General features: G+C 39.3%; 1 protein-coding gene across 1 annotated transcript; it reads right to left on the bottom strand.

The window, feature by feature from the left end:
* Positions 1 to 399: 399 nt before the first annotated feature.
* On the bottom strand, positions 400 to 8,966 carry LOC106169075 (uncharacterized). The gene is made up of 5 exons (XM_087011007.1): positions 8,779 to 8,966; positions 8,188 to 8,310; positions 6,106 to 6,212; positions 1,373 to 1,538; positions 400 to 788 (listed from the first exon to the last, which is right to left on the bottom strand). Exons 2-4 carry the CDS (start codon positions 8,305 to 8,307, stop codon positions 1,394 to 1,396), a joined length of 372 nt encoding a protein of 123 aa, XP_086867133.1. The 5' UTR covers positions 8,308 to 8,310; positions 8,779 to 8,966; the 3' UTR covers positions 400 to 788; positions 1,373 to 1,393.
* Between the last annotated feature and the right edge of the window lie 4,241 nt (positions 8,967 to 13,207).

Raw genomic sequence — 13,207 nt, forward strand, 5'->3', positions numbered from 1 at the left:
ATTTGTCGTGTATTTCTTTTATTGTATTGATAAAATATTCGGTTTAATTGCGCTGATCAACTTTCTGTAGGCATAATAATGGACTGAGTGTCAAAGTGTGCAGTAGTCTTTTAATTTTAGATTTGGGCAGTTGGGCAAAATGAAATTAAATTATAGTTTATTTTGTTTCAGAACTCTGATTGAGGTAGCCCCATACATGTATTGTTAGTAAAATAATGAAATGAACGACAAATGATGCAGTAGATCTCCTTATTTTTATATTTCGGCAGTTGGGCAAAATGAAAAAAGGTTGTGGTGAATTTTGTTTAAGAAGTCTAAAATTCTGAACTTGGTTTTACAACCTTTTCATACTACTCGATTCAGATCACGTGCATACAGAGTACTTCACAATCTAGAAATAAAATCACAAACAAACCCCAATATTTAATTGAAGGCCGATAATTTATTTGCAGACAGCAATTACAATATAACATGTACAGAACTCTGTGAAGAAGAAATAATTAGATGTCATAAGTCAAGAGTGTGATTATTGTTCTGTGAATACAGACGTGAAAATATTAAAATATAGCTAAAAACATTTTAGACGCATTTGGAATTGCTGAAAGGCATTTAGGTGCCTTAAAACATTGAGATTAAAAAAAAAACGCGTAAGAATGTAACTCTCTTCAATACGTTTTTCACATCTGAATATAATTAATAAAAGGAATCAATTTGCATCTGGTGCACTTCCTTTTCTCAGCACGCTTCGTTTTTCAAGGTCAATTTAAGCCTTGGAAATAGCGGCATCTCTGGAATATCAAATTGGAAACTCATCATTTATTATCAAATACTCAAAAGTTATACTGGTGACACATGAAACAATACTGTCCAAAGTTAGTAAAGAAATAGTAAGAAACACTACACCACTCCAAGTTAGTAAAATTTGAGAAACTCCTAAAATCGGACGTCTTTTAGCAAATGGCTATTTTTTTGTTCAAAAGCATGTTTGATGAAATAATTAGATGAATGCTAAATGATAGAAAACCAGTCTGGTACAGGGGTCTATACGGTACACGGTACAAGGGTCTATACGGTACAGGGTACAGGGGTCCATACGGTACAGGGTACAGGGGTCCATACGGTACAGGGCACAGGGGTCTATACGGTATACAGGGTACAGGGGTTTATACGGTACAGGGTACGGGGGGGTCTATACGGTATACAGGGTACTGGGGTCCATACGGTACATGTAACAACCCGGTGTCACTTTAAAATCACTACATCAAGTCACAAGCAAGGTCCAGTCACCATGCCGTATCAAGGCGGATGGTTGCAGGTATACGGGTGAAGCACAACGTTAAAAATGTTGATACAGCTGTGTGTTTAATCTTACCATGTAATAAGCGTCTCTTCTTTACCCGCCGAATTCAGGGTTTTCAGGGTTTTCGAGAATATTTCTGAGTTCGGCGTTTTCAGCCGGATTATCCTCTTCTTGCTGGACTTCAGCTGATCTCTTAGTCTTCGTGCACGTGCAGTAATAGTATCTTCCTCCATTCCAACTGAAATGTATAAAAAGTCCTGACTCTTCTAACGCATATCCCACCTACATTCCATTTGAATTTTAATGAAACGTAATTAAGCGACGCGTTTCACCCAAAACTGGTGTAAACTAGAAATGCTAAATACTAACTAGTATCTTGAAATAAAGAAGATTGCATTTTTCTATCCAAAATTGAAGACAATTTGGTGTTATACCCCCGTCACACTAGAGGCGGAATAAACAAGAATGCCGTCGGAAAGACAATTCTGCGTGCGTTCCTGGATATTCCAAGAGCATTCTAAAATTTCCGAGTGCATTCCAAATATTTGTATCCATTCTTGTGGCCTGCCCGAATGTTTTGCTAATGTTAAAAAAATTCGAAGTGCATTCCAAGTGGAAAATTAACGCATGGCATTTGAATAGTATTCTAACTGCACTATGACTGCATTCTTAATATTCTCACGGCATTCCGACAGCATTCGAAACATTCTGATCACATTCGAGGAAGAACCTCAAGACACTTCAAATCCTGCTAGAATGAGCCAGAATGCAACTCGAATGCATCTCGATCCTATTTCAGCCAGCAATCGAACTACACTCGTACGGCATTAGAAGTGTATTCTAAATATTCTGACTGTATTCTGACAGCATTATAGATATTCCTAGTTTTCCAACTACATTCGAGCTGCATTTGAGAGCTAATACAACCGAAATGTGCACGAATCATTCCAGGCGGATTCAAGTGCATTCTGAGTATTCCAACGGCATTTTTACAAGTATTTAGGTCAATTTGAAATTTCTTCCCGAATGTAATACGAATTTTTTAAATTTAGTCATCCCGGCTGGTTCTGCTTGATTCCTGATGATTCCGAATAAGTGTGACGGGGGCTTTAATAATAATAGCAAAGCATTATTTTATGATGATAATAATTCAAATTGTCAAGACAACTCAATTCCCGTTATTATTAGTTATTAATTTTTATATCTATATCTATAGTGTCCTGGACATATGATATACATACAACATTGGTCAAAAAGGTTTTCCCACCTTCAGTATCATGTGCTTTTACTTATAAATGATCACATCACAGGTGAAGATTGTTATAAATAGTGATTTTCATTACAGATACTATAACATGATAAGTGATACAGAAAATACAAACTATCGGTGAAGATATCAACATTTAATACCATTTATTCACATTTATTACATGAACCCCCTCACATCCGACGTTTCACTGTGATTTTCACAGAGGTAAAGAAATGTCCATTAAATTGAAATGACACCAAATGTCACCAAATTTACACACATTTAGCATTAGGGTGTGCTCGTTAATGGCTCCTTGTCTAATAGCGTTTGTGTTTACCGCGTACTGTAATTACTTCCTGTAGGTGGCGTGGCCTGCCTTCAACAGGGGTAACAATTCTGTTATATGGGATATTGTCCCATTCTTCCTAAAGAGCTTGGGGGAGTTGGTCCAGATTACTAGGAATTTGGTCTTAATTTCCTTTCCATTGCACATTTCAATTCATGCCACAGATGTTTAGTAAGGTTAATAACATGGCTCAAAGGTGGTTGCTCTATCCTCTGAACATTGGATTTCTGCAACAAATCACTCAGCAGACGAGAGTAGTGAGCACGTGCATTTCCACAATGAAATCTGGTAGTTTTGGGGTAACTGAACCTAACATTCTCAACTGATACCTCATTCCATCTGCAAGAGGGGACTTCGGGGGTGATCCAGGCTTCATCATGACAGCACACTTGCACACAGTTCTCATGTGGTGAGTGATTTGTTGCAGAAACCCAATGTTCTGAGACTGGAGAAACCATCTTTGAATCCTGATAATAAACCTACTGAGAACCCGTGGCATGAATTAAAGTGTGCAATCCAGAGGAGAACCAAACCCCAACTGGTCCTGACCAATTCCGCCAAGCTTTTTTAGGAAACATGAGGCAAAATCCCACAAAACAGAATTGTTACCCCTGTTGAAGGAGCAAATTACAGTCCGCGGTAGCCACACACGCTAATTAACCTTTTTCATCTTTTGCGGAAATACGAAGTGCGCATGACAGGAACTGCGCGCCACAGGGGTCATGGTAGTCCTCTGCTGTTTGCAGCATGGCAATGCTAGGTGTAGATGATGTACAAGGTGCGCATATAAAAAGGTCGTATGAAGCGAGCATTGCTTTCTGTCAAACTAAAAAGGTGGCTGAAGCACAGAAATGCGTAAACTGTAGGCAAGAAACAGCTATAGCTATTTGGGCGGAGAATCAAGCAATTAAATGTTTTCTTGCTCAGTTTAAATACGATGCGCTGTACAACAAGACTTCACCTAAGCGTCCGAGCCTTGGCTGCACTTTCAATAGTGATGACGAACTAAAGCTTCAGAGTTCTTTTGAATGCTTCTGATAATAAAGATATGCGAAAGAGACTCGTTATTTTTTTATATATAAAATCAAAATAGCCAGTAGACTCGTACACAGCTTTCAAGAGTGTGGACAGGTGCGTAGGCCCACATGTACGTCTTCACAATATTACATGTATATATGCAAGCTGTGGCGATATCACCTCATTTACCGGCAGTGTCAATTCTTTACGATTTTTATGTCTTGTTTGAAGGATGCCTTAAGAGATTTTTGAAGTGATAAAATGAAAAGATTCCCTGCATTGTTTGACTCATACATACTGTGTATACAGGTAAAACTAACACGCAGATCGTTCGTCGGTGAACTGATTAAATCGTTTGGTACCTGATAAGGCATCAGGTGTTACTTGTTCAATTGTTCGGTAAGGGGGCGGCCACAACTACAACATTTCCTCTGTAATTAAAATCTTCTAATTTTAAGTGTTAAATAGGTGAGACAGGATATCTCGAGTCTTTCCCAGAAGATAATTGAAGTTTTCCGTGTCTTACTCCAGTATATGTAAAAAAATTATGACAGGTAAAACATGTCAGACTTTCGGTCTGACAAGTATGAAAATTTTGTCAAACTGAAACAAAACCGTCAGGCAAAAACAAAATTATAGCAAGAGGCCAAATTATTTGATTTTTAAATGTTTTCAAGTATTTTAATCGTTTTTAATCAGAGACAATAAAATCATTCAAATAAAGTGTTTTCCACACATTTCATACTTTTCAACTATCCAAGACAGTTAAATATATGTAGGCCTACTTTAATACTAAGCATACATTTATTTGTTTTACTTTACAAATACGTTGTTAGATTATTTTTATTATCCATTTTGTCATTACCATACATGTATTATATATATGTACGTGTAGCTTACAGAAAGGCTTTTCTGCATTTTTTGTAAATATATGCCCATTGAATTTTCCAATTCTCTTGTCATTGAGTTCAGAAATAAATAACTTTATTTTGTCGATAACGCGTTCAACAAGAGCCGATGTACTTTCTTCTTCGTATGTCTCTGTTGATCTTGATAATATGAGCCCCGTTTGTACAAATCAGTAATACGTAAACGGGACTGGATACATAATAATAAAAATTTTATTAACGTCCCACTTGAAAAAAAAAAAAGAGAACCCACCCTACTAAGGGTAATGAGAGACTTAAACCTGTGATAGGCCATTTAAAATGATCACTTATCAATAAAACACACAAAAAGGATATTACATACAAAACTTTTCAAACCTTCTCTTTGTTGTTACACAAAAAGTCGTGAAAGGTCTTGAATTTTTTGTAAGTAGAATCCCCGTGTAAAACTTCACAGCTTTTACTTTTTGTTTCCATAATCTCGTGCTTGAAGTCTTTTCTTTATTTTTAGGCCCCGGCCTATTCTTCAATTTTTTCTTCTGATCTTTATAATATTTTTTTCTCGCATTGTTTACCCCCGAGTTCTTTTGCCGATAGTTCGTTATATATCTGTTGATTAACTAAGCATTTCTGTTTTTTATTAAAGCATCGTTGATCTTCTAATATAATAGTTTTCCTTCCCGCCTTCGAAATGTTCAGCGCAAACGCGGTGCCTTGCTTTTGATCCAAACATGCTATATATTCCTTTCTTTCTACCATAATTTTCATTCTTACGGGTTTGTTGGGAACTTATCAAACCTCATGTGTCGATCTCGCTTACTGTTATTGTAGCAGCGGGACAAAAAGCACGTAAACCCAGCCATGGTTTTTAGGACCGCTGTAAGTGTTTCGATGTATCAGGGCTCCCCTACCCACAATGCAATTTCCATTTCCGGAAAAGATGAAAAAGGTCAATAGACACGTGACCTTTAACGAGCACACCCTAATACTACATGTCTGTAAATTTGGTGACTTTTGGTGGTGTCTTTTCAATTTAATGGGCACTTTTTTACCTCTATGGAAATGACAGTGGAACATCGGATGTGAGGGGGTACATGTAATAAATGTGAATAAATGGTATTAAATATACATATCTTAACCGATACTTAGTATTTTCTGTACCAATAATCATGTTAGTTATGGTATCTGTAATGAAAGTCACCATTCATAGCAATTAGCACCTGTGGTGTGATCATTTATAAATAAAAGCACATGAAACTGGGGGTGGGACAACCTTTTTGACCTATGTTGTATATTAGATACTAACGGTATGTTGTAATAGCCACTGTAAGTCGGGCCGCAATCTTTCCTACACCCGCCTTTGCAAGCACAACCGAAAATGTTACACTTTCCGTATCCGCAGTATGGAGTTGTCTGAAACACCAAAGACCTTAAATACCAATATGATTCCTAAGACGTACCGGTACACAGGTTGGCTAAGGTTTGACATTGATGGCAGTTCTAGGAATGGAAGTACGGGTCCCATATGATAAGTACAGGTTAAGCATCGGTTACAACCGGCCGTACGGGCTCTTACGCGCTGTTTGCATCTAAAATTTGCGCAGAATTTCACGTCCCACGCAAGTCCTTCTTACGCAATTTCGAGTTAGCAGACAGCCCGTAAGCACGTAAAGAAGATGTTGGACATGTCCAAAGGATTCTAGGAATAGCCTGCGAACAGTGAGGCCGCAAGCGTAACTTGCTCCCCTCGAAAGGAGTTAGCAAGAGAGATGCGCGTTTTGCAAGACGCACGTCGCAAGCAATAAAGGAGCAAGTGCCCTTTGCGTGTTGAGTAAGGCGCACGCCCTCACAACTAACGAACAAAGTCTAGAGCACACCGGGAATGTGTCGCACGTGCGTCACCCCCACGTCTGGTGTATAAAAGGCGTGCTCACGACGCACGCTCGTGTCTTTACAATGAACGTCGGCTGAGAAACGTGTTCAACAATTTTCAAAATTTTCAAATTTTTGTCAGTTAAGTTTCTAATATGTCTCCAAAAGGCAAGAAAAAAGAAGCTTGCCTAGTAGAAAAAGGGTGAAGGAAGAAGAAAGAAGAGGAGAACAGGAAGCAAAACTGACGTACGCCGTCAGTACGTCACTGCAAACGTGTGAGGCAAGTGTGAAGCAAAACTGACGCAAAAGGGCACTACTTTCGCCGTGCGTGGTATTCCCTTCGTAAGTAGTGAGTGTGTGCCACGTACAAACTCAAGAAATTAGTACAATTTCTACGGCCATCGCTCCTTGCAATTAGCGTCCCTGCTCGAAAGGACATCTCATGGCCCTTGCGACTCGCAAGGCAGACTTTCCTCTACCTCTACGACCTCCACGTATCCGCAACACCCAAAAATCGCAGGGGACGTACGATCCTGAAATTAGTGCGTCCGGTTATGACCGAGGCTTTGGGGTTAGTCGGAGTATTTGGTCTGTTTAGTATATGGGACGAATGTCACCTGTACAATGTAATGGGGAACCAACTATGGTTCCTAGCGAACTACCATTCACCATACACCGGTAGCTTTGACTTGGTAACGTCTCAAATGTGCATTTTAAAACCCTTTACACTGGGCGGCGTCCTTTCTGCGTTCTGTGTGCGACCATGAAACTGGCATCGTTGTGGTCGTGAAAAGGTTTGCAATATGAATGCTCAATGATCAGTCTCTTGTCGGTACGTAAAGTATTATTATTTTTTTAAGCGGTACTACGGGACGCAGAAAGGACGCCGTCCAGTGTAAAAGGCGCTTTACTAACGATGACTAAACTAAAAATCTGTTCAAAGTGATATTCAAAGTAATGCCGATATAGTTATTTGATGGTGAAAAGACAGATTTCAGACACCAAATTAGTGGGCATAAATTTTACCAAACACTGTATGCTTACAGCAACCAAGTTAACGATGGAGAGTGAGTGCGTTGAAATAGTCACAAAGTTTAAGCTAGTGGTTGTTGCTTTAACTTAAGTGTGCCGAATACGAACAATCTTCTCATCCTCTGATACCTCTAAAAATAGCATATAAAATTAAAGTAAAGGGGATGGAATAATTTTTAAGAGACAACTAGCGGACCGACCCTGTCAGAGGGTGCAATCTTAGCCGACTAGACGACAAGGGGCCATCCCCTGGGAAAATATGTCTCAATTAACGTTCACTTACGGTTCTCAGTCTGTTCTAGAACATTTGGTGTATTTTTGTACAGTTCCAATGAATGTAACAGTTCGAGAAGTGTTTTGGGAAGTCCTTCAGAATGTCCTTGAACAGATTAAGAACATTTTTCATTATAATCTAGGACAGATTGAGAACCGTAAGTGACCGTTAAGTGAGACAATTTTTCGCAGGGGATGAACTTATGCTTACCTCTGTACAGTCCGCACACCAGCCGCGCTCCACCGATTTACAGCACACTGCCTGGGTTTCTTTAACCACGGTCACTGTCACCATGGCAACGGCAAGTAAGGTGACGAGATAGCCAGCCATCGTCTGAAACCATTCAAAGATTGGACGCTGTTCAAGTGTACCGTTTAGACTCGTGTTTTAGTATGAAAACTGATGCTCACGACTAAAAAGTGCGAAAGTTTTCTTTCCCTACGGCCAAGTTTTCATAATCATGATAAAAATATATAGAATGTCCAGATATAGATTAAAAAGAAAATGTGTACATGTGCTCTCAAATGGACGTCAAACAATCTTCAAAAACTTATAATTACTAAAACACTGAAAATATTCCATGTGCAGAGGCCATTCATTGTCATGCAAATGATCGAGTATATATGCAGAATATGCACTGTTCTACGCCTTGAATCTTTACGCCCAACAAGCGCTAGCATAAATACGATCCAATCTAATCGCAAAATAATCGCAAAATCCTCCACTCAATATACCAATAATATATTTGAGACAGTGACCATAATATGCAAAGGTTTACCTTTCAAATAACCGAAAACTTACCGGTGAATAAATCTTCAGAATGTCGAGAGTGGAGCTGAGAAAACTGCTGAACACAAGTCTACCGTACGGAGAAAGTGAGACGACTGGTACTCCGTAAGCTCTTATATAATTGAGAAAATGCAGGATAGGTTGTGCATACGCTTATGAGCTGTGTCTCAATCTACTGGTCGTATTAGACATCTTCAAAAGATCAACATCAAAAATCAAACCCTTTTGTTTCACTGTGATATCAAACATGAAAGGAACGAAGAAAAATAAATGTCTTGCGAAGATTCTGGTTGTCTGTTGGCACGTTCAGACTTAATGCAACTTAAACCGAATGACGTCACCAGTAATTATAACTCAGGTTTTATTGTGTGTCTCTGTGGTATCTGGTCTACGTCTTTAAGACGTCTTTACGTTAGATCAGGTCTGGAAGAAGCCTTCGCTGAGTTGTGTTTGTTGGGAAGCTAAACGGGTCATAACAGCGATCTGCTTGTGGACATAAATTGTATATATCAAAGTAAGGTTGTCCTGGGAGACGTAGATCAGATACCATAGGGACCAATTTCAGAACCTATCGTATTTAATATAGATTGATCTATCTCCTTGGGGGTTCTCGTTAAGTTGCAATCAACTTAAGCGGCTTAGAAGTCTGTCACGCCTACTGATGCTGCTATGGGGTAATTAATTATCATTAAGAAGATTTAGTAGGCATGCCAAACATCTAAGCCACCTAAGCTCGGAGACGGTTCGAGCCTGTTAGATCGATCTAGGCATGGGACACAGTCACATACCCTAGGTTCTAGATTCCGGTATTGCCAGCTCGATCTTGATTTCATGTATAACCCATATCAGCAATACCGGCTGTAGCGAACACCATATTTGGAAGTCACAATAAAGTCTAGTACGTCACAGCTTTGTCCCCCTGGAGCTCCCATATTTGGAAGTCATGTCTCGTACGTCACAGCTTTGCCCGCCTGGAGCTGCCTTTCCCGCCTTGCGCTGATGTTATCTCTTGCAGACGAGACAAGAAGCAAAGTGGCTGACGTGGAGTTGGAAGTTTTAACTAAGAATATCTTGCAGTCGAAGGTCAGTACCACAACAAAAGCAACATTCTGCTTTACAAACTGATTTTGGTGTAGCCATTACGCAGCCCTTATAGTGGTATCGGGTGTAGCTGTCAAACTTGGCACACGTCAAGCACGTGTATTGTGTTTATACAGACTTGACATTTAATATGGAATATTTCTTTCCAAATCACTTTTCATCAAATTTTTCCTATTTAGCTGACTGATAAATGAAAATAGGGATTAAAATCGTGTTTTAATAACTTTTAATGATCTCTTTGATGTCATTGTGACATCAGTTCATTAATTGAATTCGCCCGTGAAATGTCATACAATAACCATTAAAATCGGTATTTTGGATCTCCATATTTTAAAAATTACACGCCCCACAAAGGACTCTCATGTCAGTGTCTAGTCACAGCTACGGTCGCTGTTACGCCTGACTTCGTCTAGCTGCTTCCAGGTCTCTCAAGCGGCAAGGCATTTCTTGGGATAGGTTTTTAGAGTTCACTCTGGACTAACATTCCATGCATTGGTCAAAACTTGTCCAATTTGGTTCAGTTTTGTCGCACGACATGTAGGCCGTTGATTCGGCTAGTAATGGCCTACTATGTGGTTCAAATTTGGCAATATTGATGACCAAGGTGGCAGCTCATTCTGCTGGTTCTGTAAGTTATCTGCTAATAAAAGTGCTCTGTTCGAACCGGCACTCTCACCGTGCTACCTAAAATTGTTCCTAAGGCGCCCCCTATCAAATGTTAGTCAAGTGGTTCCCAGATTATTCCTTTATTTGATCTGGTTCAGGTTTTCATAGATGACTACTATCGGTGTTTTGGCACCAATGTGGTATCCAGGCCAAATACTGACGCTGTCAATGACCCTAGTCACTTTAGACTCGACACACTCTTCATCATAGGCCTCTTCTGGATGTCTGTAAACTCTGTTTTGACTAGTTGAGTGGTACAGGTGAAATCTGACCTCAGTAAAGAAAGCCACGCGATTTCAGTGTTATACCCAGAGACGGTCATGTTCCCCAGTTCATTAAAGAAACAGACGACGCTGTTTTGCATTTTACAGTGGGTTCCCCGGAGGTCGTCTGGTATTCTAACCCGCTAAAACAAGTTTGTTGTTCGATAAGGGCCTTGAAAAACGCGTTTTGATAGCAATTTACTGAACGGACTGGGTGTTTTTTGTTTAGTTGCAGCACCATATCCCGAAAGATAGTGAGTCCTGTACCCTGGTGGGAAGATTGCGATACATTGGGTGTGGCCTCTGTGTAGGTACATCAGTCTGGGCATTACTCTATAAAACTGTGCGGACCGTTATGTTTGGCGCAATAATCTGTCTGGCAATGTCTGTCTTTTTAGCACCATTCTACCACAGATAAAAATTTTTATAAAACACCGCTTAGTTCCTTTTACGAACTGCAAAACCGACCGCTTGCATGCAAAATTTCAAATTTTTTATGCAACAGTTGCCGACATATGGATACTTTTTGACAGAACCATGCTTTGGCACACCCAAGCATGGACCAGTCCAAAGGAGCACTACCCAATTAAATCATTGCATAATACACAATACAGCAGTGCAATAGACATGGTAGTCAGTTCATTAGTAGCTACACACCTGATTACACACTTCTTCATTCACATATTTTATATGAGATCGGATTTCTTTGAAAAAAGAACGCATTTTTACCAAGGCATACCTTCGAAACTAAAATATTCCATATTAAATGTCAAGTCTATAAATATCTTACTTGATAGACTAACGCAACTTTAAATGCTTGTTGCTAGGGTAATATGCTACCTAGCAACTGTGGCTAAGGTTAATTTGGGTTTTAATTGCCTTAAAATAGTCTAGAGTGATAGTACTGATGCCCTGAAATATAGTTATTAGCATTTCTTAACCATTTAAACTGGACAAGAAAGGTCTAATTAGTTTGTTACTAAGGAAATTCACTTCCATAGCAACGGTTGCTAAGCAAAGCTTTGAAATTTTGGGCACTGCCTTGAAAATGATCAGCATAGTCCAAAGAACATTTGTGCCAAGTTTCATGCTTTTTCCACATTTTGAGCAATTTGGCCAATATATAGCACCAGTCACCCAGACTAATATACAGGTACACATGAATGGTGAATGGCAGTACGGGTTCCCACATGATTCGCACAGGTGGGGCGCTGAAGTAAGTGTCTGGCTTTTAGTTTCAAGTTCCGTTTTTCAAAAACGAACCTGGCAACCAGAAACTAGTGTCGTTTTTCAAGCGGACTACCATTCACCTCATACCGGTAGCTTTGACTTGGTAACGTTTCAAATGTGTATTTTAAAATCCTTTACACTGGACGGCGTCCTTACTGCGTTCTGGGTGCGCCCATGAAACTGGCATCGTTGTGGTCTTGAAAAGGAGGCACAAACATCGCTTTGGTTGCAAAATTAGTGTTCAATGATTGGCCTCTTGTGGGCACGTAAAGTGTTATTGTTTTTTTCTCTCAAACAAGGCGGTACTACGGGACGCAGAAAGGACGCCGTCCAGTGTAAAGGGGGTATTACTAACGATGACTAAACAAAAATCTGTTCAAAGTGATATTCAAAGTAATGCCGATATTGTTATTTGATGGTGAAAAGACAGATTTCAAACACAAAATCAATGGGCACAAATTTTACCACTGTTTGCTTACAATAACCACGTTAGCGGTGGAAGGTGAGTGCGTTGAAATAGTCACAAAGTTTAAAGGGATAATAACTCTTCGAATGAGATCTATATTTCACAATTAAAACATCGTAAACAACTCATAGAAATAAAATATATTCTGTTTTACCACAAAAACGGCAGTTATAGATATTATTCTGACATCTGAGCTTGTCATCAGACCACGTGACCTCCACAGATGGCTATACTCTGAAAACATCTCTTAAGACATTATAACATAAAACCAAAGAAAAAAAAAACACAGGGACTAACTTTGAATGTAGAAATAGATCTTGGACGACTAGACGACGAAGGGTCCATGAAATTTTTCTAACCTTTGTACAGTCCGAACACCAGCCGATCTCAACCGCTTTACAGCACACTGCCTGGGTTTCTTTAACCACAGTCACTGTCACCATGGCAACAGCAAGTAATGTGACGAAATAGCCAGCCATTGTCTGAAATCATCCAACAAATGGACGCTGTTCAAGTGTACCGTTAAGACTGTTATTTTAGAAGGAAAGACTAAAAATTTTGAAAGCTGTTTTTTTCGACAGCTGAGGTTTCAAAATCATGATAATAAAAGTTAGAATATCCAGATATGAATTAAAAAAGAAAATGTTTACAATGCACATGTGCTCTCAAATGGATGTCAAACAATCTTCAAAAACAATGAAAATATTTCATGTGC

This window comes from Lingula anatina, chromosome 4 (assembly GCF_051362555.1).
Source record: "Lingula anatina isolate TDL-2025a chromosome 4, LinAna3.0, whole genome shotgun sequence".
NCBI lineage: Eukaryota > Metazoa > Brachiopoda > Lingulata > Lingulida > Lingulidae > Lingula > Lingula anatina.

Excerpts from the sequence above, each read along its gene's own strand:
- LOC106169075 (XM_087011007.1), bottom strand. The coding sequence starts at position 8,307 with ATGGCTGGCTATCTCGTCACCTTACTTGCCGTTGCCATGGTGACAGTG. Across the intron at positions 6,213-8,187 it reads GGTGTGCGGACTGTACAGAG|ACAACTCCATACTGCGGATA; the intron begins GTAAGCATAAGT and ends TTGGTGTTTCAG. Across the intron at positions 1,539-6,105 it reads AGTGGCTATTACAACATACC|TTGGAATGGAGGAAGATACT; the intron begins GTTAGTATCTAA and ends TATACATTTCAG.